The 17,747-nt window shown below is 50.4% G+C and overlaps 2 protein-coding genes across 3 annotated transcripts in view; one reads left to right on the forward strand and one right to left on the reverse strand.

The window, feature by feature from the left end:
* Positions 1 to 8,671, forward strand: part of Ttll3 (tubulin tyrosine ligase-like family, member 3) — a 25,333-nt gene extending 16,662 nt beyond the window's left edge. Inside the window, exons 10-13 of the mRNA NM_133923.7 lie at positions 1,255 to 1,498; positions 2,984 to 3,419; positions 6,868 to 7,138; positions 7,942 to 8,671. Coding sequence (NP_598684.4) covers positions 1,255 to 1,498; positions 2,984 to 3,419; positions 6,868 to 7,138; positions 7,942 to 8,321 — 1,331 coding nt within the window. The 3' untranslated portion in view covers positions 8,322 to 8,671. The remainder of the gene's footprint in view (positions 1 to 1,254; positions 1,499 to 2,983; positions 3,420 to 6,867; positions 7,139 to 7,941) is intronic.
* Positions 8,672 to 9,397: 726 nt separating this feature from the next.
* On the reverse strand, positions 9,398 to 13,427 carry Rpusd3 (RNA pseudouridylate synthase domain containing 3). 2 transcript variants are annotated; one of them, NM_001346511.1, is made up of 9 exons: positions 13,297 to 13,427; positions 12,889 to 13,028; positions 12,110 to 12,154; positions 11,926 to 12,025; positions 11,383 to 11,490; positions 11,220 to 11,304; positions 10,868 to 10,991; positions 10,386 to 10,511; positions 9,398 to 9,801 (listed from the first exon to the last, which is right to left on the reverse strand). In NM_001346511.1, the coding sequence occupies exons 1-9, from the start codon at positions 13,395 to 13,397 to the stop codon at positions 9,791 to 9,793; spliced, it is 840 nt and encodes a 279-aa protein (NP_001333440.1). In that variant the 5' UTR covers positions 13,398 to 13,427; the 3' UTR covers positions 9,398 to 9,790. The 2 variants fall into 2 exon arrangements, with proteins under 2 accessions (NP_001333440.1, NP_001028376.1); NM_001033204.1 differs by having other exon boundaries at positions 10,386 to 10,525; positions 13,297 to 13,419.
* Positions 13,428 to 17,747: the final 4,320 nt, after the last annotated feature.

The following is a 17,747-nucleotide window of genomic DNA, read 5'->3' on the forward strand; positions in this document are numbered from 1 at the left end:
CGAGCAAACACGGTGTAGCTCCACTTCCAGGAGATCCACAAAACAGACATATGGAAAACACTCATACACATGAGACAGAAACCTAAGGAAAAGGGAAAGTGGATCTGTGCCCCGGCCCTTGATTATAATCCCAAGAGGAAGCAAAAGCATCATTCAAGGCTAGCCTTGGCTACACAATAAGCATAAGGCCAGCCTGGACTACATAAGACCCTGCCACAAAATAAGTAAAAGGAGGGGGAAAAAGGAGTGGGAAAGCAAGCTGGGTGTGGTGGCGCAAGCCTTTAATCCCAGCACTGGGGAGGCAAGGAGGGAGAGGAGGAGAGAGGGAGAGAGGCAGGGCCAGCCTGGTTTATATACTGAGTTCTAAGATAGCCAGAGCTACATAGTGAGACCTTGTCTCAGGAAGAAGTAGAGAGAAGGGAAATGAGAAAAGCATAAAGAAGGAAAAAGGATACATGTGCCCTTGGCTGTGTGAAAGCTGTAGCCAGAGTTGGTTGCACAGGTAATGAGTAACAGGTGAGGTGTCCCCTGCCGAGCTTCATCCCACAGCGTCGCCAAGCTCCGTAGGAGCCCATGAGAGCAAACACAGACAGGTGTGGAACCCAGAAAGCTCCAGAGGGTCTGCCACGGCAGCCAGCTCCACCTTGGGTGCCTTCCCGTTCCCTGGTCTCCTAATTACCGCAGGAAAGGAATGGACGACCCAGTCAGCACTATCTAGATGTTTCTACATTGTGTGTGCACAAGAATATCAGAGGACAACTTACACTGTGCAGGTTCTGGGAACCGAAGTCAGGTGATCAGCCTTGGTGACAAGTGCCTTCACCCACTGAGCCATCTTGCTCTTTATTTTTTAATTTTATGTGTACGTGCTTTGCCTGCTTGTATTTATGTGCACGGTGTGTGTGCTCGCTGCCCGTGGAGACCAGGAGAGGGCGCCAGAGCCCCCATGGAGTTATGCCACATGAATGCTGGGTTCCTCTGCAAGAACAGCAAGTGCTCGTAATGCCGAGCCAGCTCTCCAGCCCCCAACCCCCAGTTACAGTTTTACTGTAGATAGCAAAACAGAGTGTATTAAACGATAATTAGAAAATTATTTAAGTGCTTTGCTTTGCTAGAGGGAAGATGGTTCTGACTTGGGACAGGGGAAGCCTTAAGGTTCAGCTGGATTCTGTGTGGATGAGGGACACCCGCGGTCCTTTGTCACTTCTGACCACAGCCTGAGCTCTTGGTCCCTGACTGCCTGGTTCCCCCCAGGGATTATGTGCATGAACCGCCTGGATGAGATGCTGAAGCTGGTGGACTGCAACCCCATGCTCATGAAGGATGGCAAGTGGATCGTGCAGAAGTACATTGAGCGGCCCCTGCTTATCTTCGGCACCAAGTTTGACCTGAGACAGTGGTTCCTGGTGACTGACTGGAACCCACTCACCGTGTGGTTCTACCGAGACAGCTACATTCGCTTCTCCACACAGCCCTTCTCCCTGAAGAACCTGGACAAGTGAGTCCACCCTCCTCCCCTGACTATCCAGTCTAGTGTGGAGGTCAGCAGATGAACAGAACAGTGAACTCTTAGATCCAGGCTAGATTTCAGACCACAGACTGCAGGCAGTGAAGCAGGCTTTACACACACACACACTCACACTCACACACACCATCACACCATCCTTCCACCCTGTAGGAGCTTGTAGAGTGCCCTTGGGATATAGGAATAAACAAAACAAGATTCCAGATCTCAAGGGCTTACATCTTAGCAATGCGCCTGAGTAACTATGGCTAACAGGCTAGAAGGGTCGTTCTCAACCTTTCTCATGCTTCCACTCTTTAATATAGTTCCTCATGTTGTGGTGACCCCTGACTATAATTTCTTTTTTGTTGCTACTAATTTTGCTGCTGTTGCGAATTATAATATAAATATCTGTGTTTTCTGATGGTCTTAGGTGACCCCTGTGAAAAGGTGTCACAACCCAGAGGTTGAGAACCACTGGGGTAGAAGGTGATCCATGTTACAAAGAAAATAGAGCTCTAGGTAAAAGGCAGACTAAGATGAACTTGAGAGAGGAAAGGCAGCTTGTGGTTTGTTTGTGGGATAAGAAGAAACCTGGGTTCAAATTTCATCCCTGCAGCATCAAGCTGAGTGCCTCTGGAGAAGTGAAAAACTACTTAAGCCTCTGTTCCTAGCAGGGCACAGTGGTCCAGGTCTGTGATCCCAGCACTTGGGAAGCTGAGTCAGGAGGATTTTGAGTTTAAGGACAGACTGGGCTATATAGTGAGAGTCCACTCTCAAGATGAAACAAGCCAGGTACATTAACTGTAATCCCAGAACTTGGGAGACCAAGACAGCCAAATTCAAGCCAGGTACATTAGTGGCTACCTGTGATGCCAGCACTTGGAAGGTGGAGGCAGGGTAGACTGTCATCCTCAGCTACCTGGTGAATTCAAATCTGGCCTGGGCTATGTGAAACCATCTCAAAGAAGAAGGGCGGCCTGTTTCCACATCTGGAGACCAGAACAGCAGTACAACGTAGCTGTTTATAATTAAGTGCTTCACATGCCATTAGTGTTCTTGCTTGGTTGTATCACAGTCCTCTCTAAAACACAATGAAGTGGTGGATTGTTGTCATTTTAGAGACGTGAGGTAGAACAGGTTAAATGGTTTGCCTGGGATCTCCCAGCTAGTCACTGGTGAAGCTGGGGTTTGACCACCCTTTCATGATTCAGGGTCATTCTCTCCTGATCTTTTCCCTGCCACACACGGAGTGAACTGGGAGCAGGCTCAAAGCACAAGGCCCATCTGCAACACTTGAGTGTTCTGAGTCCTGGCCTTAGGCAAATGGGGTGGGAGTTGGGCAGGGCACACTATTGATCTTTCAACAGAGGCCCAGCTCAGTTAAGCTCACTAAAATGGCCAACCCAGGACTTTGTCTGAAGCCCTGAAGTTGGTGCAGGGCTCCAGGCCTGAGTCAGACTCTCTGTCCTGTTCTAGCTCTGTGCACCTGTGTAACAACTCCATCCAGAGACACTTGGAGGCTTCCTGTCACCGGCACCCGATGCTGCCCCCAGATAACATGTGGTCCAGCCAGAGGTTTCAGGCCCACTTGCAGGAGGTAGATGCCCCAAAGGCCTGGTCCAGCGTCATCGTGCCAGGCATGAAGGCTGCTGTGATCCATGCCCTGCAGACCTCCCAAGATAACGTGCAGTGCCGGAAGGCCAGCTTTGAGCTCTATGGGGCAGACTTTGTGTTTGGGGAAGACTTCCAGCCCTGGTTGATTGAAATCAATGCCAGCCCCACCATGGCACCTTCCACGGCTGTCACTGCCCGCCTCTGTGCCGGTGTGCAGGCAGATACCCTGCGTGTGGTCATCGACCGGCGCCTGGACCGCAGCTGTGATACGGGAGCCTTTGAGCTCATCTATAAGCAGGTAAGATGCTCCAGCACCTCCCACAAGCAGCCTCACGGTCCTGGGATCTGGTGTGAGACATAGCTCAAGACCTGGGTTTCTATCCTGACCCCCACAGGTGTCTTAAAACAGACACTTCCTCTGGTCTGACTCATCTGTGAACTGGAGGTTACAGTCAGGTCTGAGGGTCATTAATGCTGAGTCCATATTCATAGATATTTTCAGAGGCTCTGCGACCTCCTCAGCCTCCAATTGCAATTCCAAGCCTCTAGGTAGCCTCATTTCCTGTATAGTAAGACTGCAACTGGCTCCTCCTTAGTGTGCTGTGAGAACAGAGTGGTTTGATCTGCCTCGGGGCTTTGCTGGGGAACCTAGACAGAAGACAGGAAGGACAGCTTCAACTCCTACTGTGCCTGCCCAGTAAGGCTGAAGGGAACCCCATCAACTGCAAGGCCTGTCGAGAGTCCGTTACTCGTGTCTGTTGTTAGAATAATTATTATAGTAGTCCTCTTTTTCCAGAAACAGATTTGATCTTGCTTATTTATAATAAGTATAGGAATTTTTTTTAATCAGCCAAAAACATTGTTTTTTGTTGTTGTTGTTGTTGTTGTTGTTTTGTTTTGTTTTGTTTTTGAGACAGGGACTTACTCTGGATAGCCTAGACTGGCCAGGAACTTACACTGTTGCCCAGGCTAACCTAAAACTCATGGCATTTTCTCCTGCTTCAAGCTTCCCAAGTACTAAGATTATAGGGAAGAGTCATGACACCCAGCTTGGAAATAAACTAACTAACCAAGCCCCATTCTCCCCAGTGTTGCAGTCTCCCAGCAGTTTATCAGAGTTCTAAATCCACCAATGAGGAGTCAGTCAATAGGCCAAAGCCCTCTGGGGGCTCTAGAGACACCTCAGGGGCATGCTTTGTAAATATCCCAGGCTTTCCGGTCCTAGATGATGATGCAGATTAGCCATCACAGCTAGACTTGTAGGACTCAGCTTTCTCCCTCCTAGTATTCAGGAGGCAGCAAAAGGGGTTACTTTGAGTTCAAGGGAAGTTTGGGTTACACAGTGAGTTCCAGGCTAGCCTGGGCTTTCGAGTGAGACCCTATTTCAAAACAACAATCATACAAATGCAACTTTAAAAGAATGTTTTTAAGAGTTTCTGAACTCTGAGAGCAATTTTTAAGTAGGAGTCTTCCAGCTAGGATGAAGGCCTAGGTCTGCTACAGGAAAGTAGAATACTGACCACATGACCTGAGTCCAAACCCATAGACTGCTCCTCGGACCCTTTGGAGAGTCAAATGACCTTTTTACAAGTGCCACCTAAGACCATCCTGTATATCATATATTTACATTACAATTCAAACTGGAGAAAAATTACAATTATGGAGTAGCAATGAAAATAATTTTATGGTTGGGGGGGTCATCACGAGATGAGGATCTGTATTCAAGCCTTAGAAAGGCTGAGAACCACAGTGTTAGAATAACATGCTGACAAGAGGGTGTAGTTTCTGTTAAGGACATTATCTCTAGGTGTTAGGGATGGAATTCAGGGCCCTGCACGCTAGGCATGTGTAGTACTATTGGGTAGTAGCTCCAGTTTTAAAAACCATAAAGAAGGAAATATAAGCAGGTGTACATATACACCTGTAATACACAAGTTCACAGCAAGGCTGGCTTACATAGCCAATGTCAATTCAGCTGGGACTTTACAGTGAGACCCCGTAACAAACAAACAGCGCCATTGTGGAAGAGGGCAGAGGAAAGGGAAAGATGCAGTCCTTGCCATTCAAAATCGACCGGAATTCTCACAAGGCATCAAACACATACCTGAAACCCCAGCACTGTGGCAGGAGGATCGGGAGTTTAAGGTCACCCTTGGCTATATAGTGAGCTTGAAGCCAACCTGAGCTACATGAACCCTTGTTTCAGAATAAACAAAAACCTGCATGGCTGGATGCCTGGGAAGATTGAGCCCGGCCTTTTTCCGATGTCCTTTGTCCGCAGACATCTTTTATTACTGATCAGTTTCTGAGGCCAGTATGCACCTAGGGTGGGCACACTAGTAGCTTTGTCTCTCTGATCTCCTTTGATCTAGGACAGCTACACTCTTTACTCCTTGGCATCCTACCTCTGGAGGCCAGGCTGGCCAGCCAGGAGCTCTGTCCCACATTCTGTCTTATCTGATTGTCTCCTTGTGCTGTTCAGCTCAGTCTGTTTTCTGACTCTCCTATAAAGTAGGAAATAGGTTAACAACTTGATGAGGTTCAGGGTAGACATTTTTGGCAAAACCCCAAAGCCCCCTTCTCCCACTTAAGTGATGATGATGCTGGACACCTCATTGGACTGTCACAAGGCACACCTGGCAGACTCTCTCCTAATTCCTGATGCCAAATTTGACCTTGGGCTAAGGTGGCTGTCATCCTTTTATTATTATTAGTATTATTATTATTATTATTATTATTATTATTATTATTATTATTATTATTATTATATTACTTAGTGTGTTTGAGTTTGTATATGTGTGTGTTTGCACATGCCATGACACACAAGTGGAGGTCTGGAGGTCAGAGGACAACCTGTGAGAGTCGGTTCTCCCCTTCTACTTCATGGGTCTTGGGGACTGAATTCAGCAAGTACCTTTATCTACCTCAACACTGTCCCCTGCCCCCAAATTACTAATTACTTTGTCTATCAGTCCATTTTCTGTTGCTAACAACATAGGCCATGGACCAGTGGTTGCAACCCCTTTGGGAGTCAAATGATCCTTTTACAGGGGTCTCCTAAGACCAACCTGAATGTCAGATAGTTATGGTTCATAACTAGCAAAATTACCACTATAAAATGGCAATGACATAAATTGATGGTTGGGTGTCACCATGCCATCAGGAACTGTGTTAAAGGGTCACAGTATTAGGAAAGTTGAGAACCACTGCCATAGACAGGGTAAGTTATAAAGAAAGTTGGGTTAGAGAGATGGCTCAGCAGTTTTAACTGCTCTTAAAGAGGACCCAAGTTCAGGTCTCAGCACCCATGCCTGGAGGTTCACTATGTATGGCCTATAACTTTTCATATCCTTAGAAAGATACTCTGACCTTAGAGGCCTCACTGAGGACAGCGAGGTTCAATGCCTCCCTCTTCTTGGTATTCACAATGGAAATTTCATCTCCACATAGGAAGTCATGGCTCAGTTCTGTCCATCTCTGGCTGCCCACGGCATGAAACCACTCGCAGTCTAACACAGGGCAGAGGCTGCCTTGCTTGTCTGCATGGCTGTGGGTCTCTGCTTTGCTGGCTCCCTAGGGCTCTGTGACCGTAGGTCCTCTAAATCTCTGGAAGATAGGAGGAGCTTCCTGCTTCTCAGATGTGCCCCTTAACCAGACACCCCGGAAATTGGTTCCATATATCTGTGCCTTGGGCCCTGATTTCCAGCACTAGTGTCTGAGACGGCCTTGTTCTCTCCTGTCCACAGCCTGCTGTGGAGGTGCCTCAGTACGTGGGTATCCGGCTCCTAGTGGAGGGCTCTACCATCAAGAAGCCCGTGCCCGTGGGTCATCGGCGGACAGGGGTCCGCTCATCACTCCCTCATCTGCTGACCCAGCAAGGCTCTGGGGAAAGCAAGGACTCAGGCTCCCCTACCCACAGGTCAGCTTCTAGGAAAAATGCTAGGGCCGAGAGCCTGGAGCACACCGAGAAGCCGGAACCTGCGGCCGTCGCCTCTGTCTCCGGAAAGGGGAAGAAAGGCAAGGCAAAAAGTGCCACGGCCCCTGTCTGCCTCACCCTCCAGAAGTGGGAGCCCCCAAACATCAGGGTGGGCCACATTTTCAACAGGTCACACACAGCCTGAGGCCTGGCCTAATACCACATTCCCCGAATACCCCCATCCTCCCAAGGCCATTGCTACCTGCTCTCCAAGCCCCTCCCACAAGGCCATTGCTACCTGCTCTCCAAGCCCCTCCCATAAGGCCATTGCTACCTGCTCTCCAAGCTCCTCCCAAGTGTCTGGACTTACCCTCCTGTCAGAAGACAGTGAGTGATAGCAAGCATCAGACTGCTCACCAAGTGTTTTTAAATATACAAGCAAATGAGTATTCCAAAGTAGTCACCCTGCCAGGCAGTTAGACCACAAGATGCCAGGTCTTGGTCCTGGAGTGCGTGTCCCGGGAGTCCAGACCTCTGCTGCTGCCTTAGCCAGCTTTGCCCTCACTCTTCTCTGGAGAAAGGCACTGCCACCATGCCCTTCCTGCGCCCCCTTAGCCCTCACAACACCCTAGTGAGGTAGGTGTTATTGTCCCCATTTTCCAGCCGAGGTAGCAGGAAGTTTAAGGACGTTGCCCGAGGTTGCACAGCTCAGAAGGGGCAGAGCTGGGATGCAGACCCAGGTCTGTTGGACCCCCAACCCTGTGTTCTTCCCACTGCCTCTGGAGGAGCTGGGAGGGGCTCTGTCTGCCCACACCTCCCACTCCCCCACCTCTGCACATACCCGGTGGGACAGCTGGTCAGGCTGGAACCCAGCCCAGCCCTCAACGCTTCTCTTCTCCCACAGCCCCTTTCCACTTCCCTAGCCTCCATTCCAAGGCCTGGCTGCCTTCTCCCCGTGTGCACCGACCCCAGGGCCGGGTCCTCAGACTCCAACATGACCAGCTGGTGGGCTCTAAGGCTCTGTCAACCACAGGCAAGGCCTTGATGACTCTTCCTACTGCCAAGGTTCTGATGTCCTTCCCACCTCACCCTGATCTCAAGCTGGCACCTAGCATGCTGAAACCAGGAAAGGTGGGCTTCGAGCTGTGCTGCACAACCTGGCGGGTAGTGCTGAGTGGTGGGATCGGGGAAGAAGGGCACAGACAGAGGGCAGCACCCAGACCAAGCAGCGCACCAGGGAAGGGCTTATCTTCCACAGAACCCTGTTCCAAGACAGAGACCTGATCATCTCTCTCTTCCTCCCCTCCTTTACGCCGAGGCTGCTATTCCCCAGCACCTTCGAGGCCCCCACTTTGGAAGTGCCTCGTGGCCTCTGCCCTTTGAAGCCGGACTTCTTCCTAGCACCCACAGGAAAGTCAAGGGCAAAGGCAAGTTCAAGGCCAGACTCGGCAGCACACCCAGGGCTGAGGCATACCCCAAGAAGAGGCTGAGCCTCCCTAATCCCTTCACTCTTACTTTGGCGTCCCAAAACCTGAGGCTCATAGGGGCTGCGAGGCTAGAGAAACCACTGCTCTGATCTTCACTGGCCTATTCTGGATCCAGCATCAAATTAAAAAAAAAAAAAAGCAAGTAAAGTTCTCTGGGCTTGGCTTGGATAATTGAGGCAAGGCTCTATCAAAGGCCCACAATCCCCTAGTGATGGGCATTAGCCTTCTCTTCGGGAAGTCTTAGGGTGTGGGGGGATTTGAGGGGAGAGAGCCTGCCCTATACAGTAGAGGAGACCGAGTCTGAGCAAGGAGACATGGTTTGCAAATAGTAGTGTGGGGAAGGCCAGTCATCAAGGATACCTTCCTCCCAAGGACAAGTTGGACTGGTAGAATGGCTTAGACCATTAGGACAAGATATGGACTTTCCCTAAACCTCAGCCCTTCTCTAGAGGGTATAGGTCTGTTTCTTCCCTCCATGAGGGGGGTAGTCAAGCCACCTAAAACTGGAAGACCAAGAAACAAACCCAAGTGAACCATGGCATTTCCTACCTGTGGAGGGTTGGCTGGTCCTCCACAGCAGTGTCTACCTGTAGCCTGTGAACATGTTGTGAGTGGAGAAGGGTGTTGAAGTTCAGTGAGCTATGTTCTTCAAAGTAAGAAGAGCTCACGCCTGTACAGTGGTGCGTGCCTGTCATCCCAGCACTCGGGAGGCAGAGGCAGGCAAATCTCTGAGCTCCAGCCCAGCCAGGGATCCCTGGTCAGACCTGGTCTCAAAACCAAGCAAACCTCCTCCTGGCCAGGAGAACAGCAGATGCCACCTCCTGACCTGGCCACCGTTCTCTTGAGCAGAGAGCACAGTCCTTGGTAAACATCTGCTTTCTCATTTCTGGTAAACCAGACCAGGAGGTAGAACTTTTATTAAGTCCAGAGAGAAGTCACCTGCCCAGTGCCACACAGCAATCACGTGGCCTCTCTGGGATTTGATCTTAGTTTGTCAGACCAAGGAGCCCAGGGGCCTTGGCTGTGCTCAGCACCAACTCCACTCGCCTTATTCTTCCTATTTTCCATCTGGGGTCAGGCACAGTCTACTGTTGAGAGAGCCGAAGGCACTGCAGGGTCCGAGAGAAGTAAGGGGGCAGGGGTGCCAGAAGTTCACTAGGGGGGTCCCTGGATCCGGTGCCTGGGAGGAGGAGGCGGTGAAGGTGCAGGTGCAAAGGCATCTGGGCCACTTGGGAAGGACTTAGGCGGAGGTGTCTGAGCAGGGCTTCATCCAGGACCTGGGATGGGAAAGACGGTGGCCATCTAAGTTCTAGCCAGAGGGAGCATTCCGCTCTCATGGACACGGAGGGAGACCGGCAGGACCTCCCTGATCTGTAACTGCAGTAATGTTTTTTTTTCTACAGACAGGCAGAGTTTTCTTCAGCTTCTTTTGTGTTTAGTGAAGCCATGTGATTAAGCCTCTGGCCAATGGGATGTGAGAAGTGGTACACAGACCTGGTCCTCAAAGCCCCAACTCATACAAACCTCCAGTCTCCCCTTCTGGCCAGAAAGCAATAGTCTTAGTCCCAAGTGGCTGCCTAGAGCCAGGCCCACTTCTGCTGCACTCCCATTCACTGGACTCAACACGAGGAAGAAATGATGCACAAACGCTCGAAAGGATGGTGGAACGTGAGGACCTGTAATGTCAGCTTCCACCACCTCCAGCTCATGGACAAGAGGCCTGAGCCATGCAGCAACCGCAGGGACACAGGTGGCCCTAGACACCAAGCCAGCTGCCTCCTAGTCTAAATGTGCATGATATCTGGGAGACACAGTTCCCCCCAAACCCACAGAGAGCAGGCATATGGGACAGGGGACCTACCTGTCTCTGGGGCTTGGTGGTCTCGGCTGGCCACAGAAAGCGCTGGCCCAGAACGGTGCCCACACGAGCAGCATAAGTGTGGTCCCCAAGAATTGGACAGAGCTGTAGAGCCATGTGTACCTGCAGCTGATTGGGGAAGACTGAAAAGGTGGGTGGGTGGGGGGGAGGTTGGGAGGCAGTTGCTTGTCCTGGCTGTGCAGTACTGCCCCCATCCCTAGAAGTAAGATGAAATGACCTCGGCCTCCAGAGAGGATCATGAGAAGGTAAGAGCAATGGCAGCTGGCAACCTGCCCAGCCTGAGGGTTCAACCCTACGCAACTGAAGCAATAAGGATGTGTGCTGAGTGCCAGATTGTGGGTGTGCACCTAAAACTGCTGCCTCCCGCTGAGCCCATTCACATACCCCTGGGGTCCACCACATGCTCCCTGACTGTTGTCAAGCACTGTCTTCCTCACGGGTCTCATAACCCGCAGCAGACCCACCTGTCAGTGGCTGCAGCTGGACCAGGGCACAGCCACGGCCTGTGGCCATCACATGGAAACGGCTGAGGGTCCTTTTGACACCTTCCTGGATGTCCTTTCGAGATGGGGACATCACTGGGACTGCCTAGGGTACCAGTCAAGAATGACTTAACACATCCCTAGGACTTTGTTGAGCACCACCCCCCACCCCCTGCTGCCAGTTGCCAGTTGATGTAGGACAGGGCCTCCACAATGGCAGCAGCCATTTGCCTGTTAGGAGACAGCAAAACTAGCCACCCCAGGTGCACAGCCTGGACTCCTCTGTAAGGCAAAAACCGAAGGGACACCACTTCCCTGGTGGTCTCTGACTTACAAGATCAACGTCATTCATTTGTTCCATCTTCAGAGGCATGCAGACTGTCCCCTCTGAAGGCTCAGGGATGCCATCAGTGACAGCACTAAGAAAGGGAAAGGAGGTCTCAGAGCAGCCTGGTGGGACCTTCCCTCAGTCCTGGGAGTGACCCTGCACCTCTCACCAGTAGGTGGCTGTGGGTCTCTGTGCTCTCCTTGAGTGGATAAAGAACTTCTGCAGGCGGCTTGCTGTCTGGGGACAGCTGGAGAGGAGCACAAGTCCGGAGGCCTCCCTGGAAGAAGGGGACAAATCACATAAAGCCTCTTGGTCTTGAAAACGAGCTCTAGATGGCTGCTCTTGCAGAGGACCAGCATTGAGCACCCGCATGGTGGCTCACAACTATCTGCGATTCCAATTCGAGATCAGATGCCGCCTTCTGGCCTCTGAGGGCACCAGATACACACTGTGGTGCATAGACATACATGCAGGCTAAACACACTATACACAATAAGGATAACCCCCATCCCCAACTAAAGGCTGGACAGAAACACCAGGACTAGAATCCAGACCTGAGAAACAAGTCATAAGGCCTTTTCTCTCTCCCTCAAGAGAGAGAGCCGAATGCGCTAAGAGTTAACACCAATGTCCAGGGCCTACCATGTATCAGGCATTTGAATAAGACTTTTACTTACAGTGGGTGTAACATACACCCCACACTATCACTTACTTCCCAGGTGCTCGCACAACCTGGAGCTCCTGGTGTTCGAGCCCCAGGGCCTGGCTCAGCTGCGGCAGCACAGATAGCAGCGTCAGCTCTCCTGGTCTCCCTGGGAGGGAAGAGGACAAGCTGCCAGCGTGCCATCCAACCATCTCTACCCCAGCCTTGCCCTCCTCCCTGCCCATGCCCATACCTGTCACAGGCAGACCCTGTGGCTTGTTCAGTGTCACCAGAGGTCCTGAAACAGTTCATGGATGTCAGCAAAAGCAGGGAAGCATGTCTGCATGCAGCCTCGGGGGTGGGGTTGGGGGTGGGGGTTATACAATCCAACCCCACTTTAAATAGCACTTCCTAATCCCTGTACCTCGGAGCCTTCATACCTGCAGTTCCAGGCTTCCATTCCCATTGGCTCCAACATACCTCAGTATAATGTGTGCCCCTCCTACAGTCCTTGACTGTTGCGGGTGGAGGGGGGCTCAAACACCAAGTCAGCCTCAAATTCACTACACAGCTAAGTCTGGTCCTGAACTCCTGATTCTCCTTGCCTCTACCTCCCAAGTTCTGGAATTACAAGTGTGGTTACCACGCCAGCAGCGATTGCTCAGTAATTCTCACATTAGGACGCTGGATCTCGCAAGGCAGGGGCCATATTTATCCCAGAACTGTGAAGCCCCTCACTGCTACATGAACATACAGTCGTGAAGCAACATGTGGGTGCTGACTGCTGGTCCTCTCTGCAAGAGCAGCCATCTAGCCCTCTTATGAAACCAAGAGGCATGCCGCTTACAGAGGCCAGCTATAACTAACCCCAAAGCTTTTTCTGATAGTTAACTTCTGTTACAGCTGCTCTCAGAACACAGGGAGGAGTGAGGTATACACCTCTCCTCGTGATGGTGAGGCTAGGAAGAATGTGACTGCTGGCCTGGCTCCTGCAGCAACAGGGGAGGCACAGGAGCAGCAGGCTCCCCTCACCTTTCTGATCCACCACAGCTGCCCTCAGGACATGAGCCAGCTCCTCCAGGCCGAGGTTCTCCGTCCTCAGCAGCCCCGGGAAGGGCTGGTCCTCGACTAGGTCCTTGTGCTTGCTGGAGCGGTGAGGTTGAGACGGACGCCTGAGAAACATGGTAGAAGCCTGTACCTCCCTCCCTTGCTCACCCTGCCTAGTCCAGCCTCTTCTTAGAACTCCCGGGCTCAGCAGACAGGAGTCCACCTACCCCCCAAGACTTTACCAAAGAGGCACCAAGGCTCAAAGGTCCAATGACCTAGTGCCGGGTCTCACAACATAGTCCGGCTTAGAACCAAGTACTGATCTGAATTTCATGCCTGCCCTCTCCTTGATCTAGTCTCTCCCCATACACGGAAGTGGAGTGTTATAATCACCGGGCCTCGGTGCCGAAGCCGGCATCCCTCTGCCGTGCGCAAGACCCCAGCTCCGGCCGCCAGATCATAGAGACATAACGCAAAACTCTCAGGGCTCCCATTGCCGGGGACCAAGCACAGTACGCATGCGTGTCCACGGACAGCTCAACCCCACCTCCCGTACATCCTCCGTGCGTAGATTGGTCAGGCAGGCTGTCAATCAAGGCAGAGGGCGCTCAGACGAGCGAGAATCCGGGCTTTGCCTCCCCTGTAGAAGAAAAAGTGCCATTTAGGGTTCTGGCTTTTGGGAAAACTGAGGCACGAGGCGGGTTATTTACTCAAAGTAGAGGACGTGTCTTAGAATAAAAAGGGTCGAGAAGACTGTCGTTTCAATTTTGGGGAACCTTAATCTGAAACCCTCCCTTGTAAAACCGAGGGAGAAGAAAGGTGAAGACCGGTATGCAGCCTTTCGGTCAGTACACCTGTCTGAAATTGTAACAGCCTGTGACATAAAAGGTCCCAAAGCTGTGGCTCAGGTGGTAGAGAGGCTACACAAGGTCCTGGGTTCAATTCCCAGCACCGTGTATGTAGGTCACAAAGAACAAGATCACAGATACTGGGTTGGAGACCAGCCTGGGAGATGCGCAAGGCCCCTCTATGAAAAGAAAATCAAGGTAGGCTGGGTGTGGTGGCGCATGCCTGGAACAGAGGCAAGTAGTTAGCTGAGTTTGAGACAAGCCTGGTCTACACAAAGAAAACCAGTCTAAAAAGAAAAAGAAAGAAAAAGAAACGAAAGCTGTGAGTTCCACCCTGGCCAGTATGTCTCAAAAACAAAATACACGGGCGTAAAATGAAACAAAATGGAGACTGGTTAAGATTGCCTGTTGTTGCCGGGCATGGTGGTGCACGCCTTTAATCCCAGCACTCAGGATGCAGAGGCAGGCGGATTTCTGAGTTCGAGGCCAGCCTGGGCTACAAAATGAGTTCCAGGACAGTCAGAGCTATACAGAGAAACCCTGTCTCAAAAAAACAAAACAAAACAGAACAAACAACAGGATTGCCTGTTGTTTTCAGCACCCACAGCCTTGGACTCAAAACCTCCTTTAACACCTGTCCAAACACACAGACATATGTACATAATTAGCAATAAAATAGACCAGACCTTTAATTCCAGTATCGGTCTACATAACCCTGTCTCAAAAAAAAATACAAAAGATAGTAACAATTTTATGCGCATAATAAAAACAGTGAAATAGAAATAATGACTGAAAATAAAAAGAAAGTCTCTTTTTGTTTGTTTGTTTTGTTTTTCGAGACAGGGTTTCTCTGTATATCCCTGGCTGTTCTGGAACTCACTTTGTAGACCAGATTAGACTGGCTTCGAACTCAGAAATCCGCCTGCCTCTGCCTCCCAAGTGCTGGGATTAAAGGCATGTGCCACCAGGCCTGGCGAAAGTGTCTCTTTTTAAAAAGCAGTGGGGTATAGTGGCACACACCTTTAATCCCACCACCGAGGCAAGAGCAAGAGGATCTGTCACCAAGCTCCCAGGCCTGAGAGCCTTCCTGAAAGGACTCCAGTACTAGCCTGTGGATTCTGGTGGGGGAATCAGAGGGGTGCGATGCTCCTTCCCTCCCTTCATTTAGAGGGGGAGGCTGCCTCCTGCACAGCTCTCACCCCAGGTGTGACCTCCCAAGTTCAGCTGGGAGAAAGTTAACCTCCAAATTCATATCAATGGTATTTGGAGACCAGCGTGATTAGTGTTAGACAAGAATGTGAAGGGGGTGTTCCCCATGATGGCTTAGCTTTCTAGGGAGGAGAGGAGAGAAAAGAAACCCTCTCCCTCAATGTGGGTCTGCTCCCTCCATGTTAGGGTGCACCAGAAAGGGCCCTACATATGCTAGGTACATGCTGGCTTCATGTTCTTGGACTCTGCAGCCTCTAGAACAGTGACCCAGACAAACTCTGCGTGTGTGTATTTTCTTTTTATTTACATGTAAGTGTCTGTCTGTCTGTAAGTATATGCCACATGTATACAAGTGCCCCAAAAGGCCGAAAAAGGACATTGGATCCTCCAGAACTGGTGCTATGGGCAGTCGTGAGCTTCCCACGGGCACTGAGAATGGAACTCAGCAGCAAGTGTCCTCAAACCAAGTCATGTCCCCCACCCAACAAAGATAAGCATGTTATCAACTTTCCGAGATGGTGGTTTGCTATCCTTCCTTCATCGCGGCTGACGGATCTCCCCACACTTGCTAGGCAAGCTCGCTATGACCGAGCTGCAGACTGGGTTCAGGTGTTTTGTTATAGCAATGGAAAACAGACGTAGGTGGAAGGCATAATGACTGTGAGGATGTGCAGCCAGCCCTGACTGGTGGCACTGTGGTGTTCCAGAGATGAACTGAGCTCACTATCCCAGTCTTCCAAGCACTCAGACCTGAGCGACCATTCACACACATCCCCTGTGATGACTAAAGAAACATAATATGGAGCCAGGCATCCGGTAAAGGCCACGGACCTGTTGCTCTGGAATGCCTGGGAGATCCTGGTGGCCTGCGGGGGAGGTGTCTTTGCATCTGTAAAACCTGCAACTTGGGAAAGGGATGGCGTGGTCTTTTATTACTATGTAGCAGGAAAGTAAGGAACAGCTGAGGGAAGTGAAACATTCTCCGGCCCAGCTGTGGCTTCCATCGGCAGTTGTTTTGCACACCTTTCTGACGTCTACCTTAAAACCCCACCCTAGCCAGGCGTGGTGGCTCAAGCCTTTAATCCCAGCACTCGGGAGGCAGAGGCAGGCAGATTTCTGAGTTCAAGGCCAGCCTGGTCTACAAAGTGAGTTCCAGGACAGCCAGGGCGATACAGAGAAACCCTGTCTGGAAAAAACAAAAAAAAAACAAAAACCAAAAAAAGGTAACTGACGAAGATGAGCAATTATTTTTCTTTGGAACTGTTTAATATTTTATTTATGGTGAGTGTGTGTGTGCATATACAATGTGTATACACACACACACACACACACACACACACACACACACACACACTTGTGGCAGTCACCAGACTTTTTTTTTTTTCTCAAGACAGGGTTTCTCTGTTTAGCTCTGGCAGTCCTGGAACTTGCTCTGTAGACCAGGCTGACCTTGAACCTTGCCTCCGTCTTCCAAGTGCTGGGATCAAAGGCATATACCACGACCACCACCACCACCCCATGAGTTAGAGAACAACCTTTCTTTCTTCCTTTCTTTCTCTCTTTCTTTCTTTCTTTCTTTCTTCCTTTCTTTCTCTCTTAGATTTATTTAGTTTTATAACTCCCGTCGGCCCCACTTCCTCCAGTCAATTCCACTCACTCCATCCCAAAGATTTATTTATTATATGTCAGTACACCGTAGCTGTCTTCAGACACACCAGAAGAGGGCGTCAGATCTCATCACGGGTGGTTGTGAGCCACCACGTGGTTTCTGGGATTTGAACTCAGGACCTCTAGAAGAGCAGTCAGTGCTCTTAACTGCTGAGCCATCTCGCCAGCCCAGAGGGTTCTCTCAATAGTCAGCGACCTCCTTATAACATGGTTCTGGGAACCAAACCCAGGTCATGAGGCTTGGCAGCAAGCACCTTTACCTGATAATCTCTGTAGCCACACTCTGTAATAATCTTTTTTTTTTAATTTTTAATTTTCTGTTGATGAATGTTTTGTCTGCCTGGATGCAGGCATTCCATGTGTGAGCCCGATGAGGGTGTGAGATCGCCTGGAACTGGAGTTACAGGTAGTTGTGAGCCTCTGTGAGCGTGCTGGGAATGGAACCCAGCCCTCTGGTAGAACAACCAGTGAGTTTAACCACTGAGCCATCTCTCCAGCCCCCTGTATGAAATCTTAAAAGTTTTGGTTCTTTTTGTTTTTTTTTTTTGAGACAGAGTCACCCTACATAGCCCCAACTGACCTGGAACATGCTATATAGACCAGGCTGTCCTCAACCGTGCATCAATCCTCCTGCCTGTTTCCTGTAGATTATACACTGGGATTACATCATAGAAATACAAGTGGCTCTCCTGTCTGGCGTCACGTGGAGTGTGTAACTGCTCTGTCATAGGCCCATTGGTATTCCAGAGGACTTCTGGGAGGTCTCCTGTGCATCTCAGAAGCAGCCTGAGCAAGGACTAAGGTCAGACTAGGCAAAGTACGCAGGTATAATCCCAGCACTGGGGTGGTGGAGGTGAATATCGAGGATCAGGAATTCACAGTCATCTTTAGCTACATAAAATCTGAGGCTGGCCTGGGCTATGTGGTGTGTGTCTATATCTATATCTCTATGTATATATACTCACTGGCATATGTGTGTACATACATATAATCCAGTGAGATGGCTCAGCCAGTAAAGATGATTGCTTCCAAGTCTGACAACCTGAGTTTGATCCCCAGAATTCACCTGGTTGGAGGAGAGAAGCAACTCCCAAAAGCTGCTCTTTGACCTTCGCACAT

This window comes from Mus musculus, chromosome 6 (assembly GCF_000001635.26).
Source record: "Mus musculus strain C57BL/6J chromosome 6, GRCm38.p6 C57BL/6J".
NCBI classification, from domain to species: Eukaryota; Metazoa; Chordata; class Mammalia; order Rodentia; family Muridae; genus Mus; species Mus musculus.

Bases quoted from the DNA above. Each gene is read 5' to 3' on its own strand.
- Rpusd3 (NM_001033204.1), bottom strand. From the start codon at position 13,397: ATGGGAGCCCTGAGAGTTTTGCGTTATGTCTCTATGATCTGGCGGCCG. The intron at 12,026-12,109 runs GTATGGGCATGG...CTTCCCTCCCAG, and splicing joins ACAGGGTCTGCCTGTGACAG to GGAGACCAGGAGAGCTGACG. The intron at 11,491-11,925 runs GTAAGTGATAGT...CCCTTCTTCCAG, and splicing joins GTTGTGCGAGCACCTGGGAA to GGAGGCCTCCGGACTTGTGC.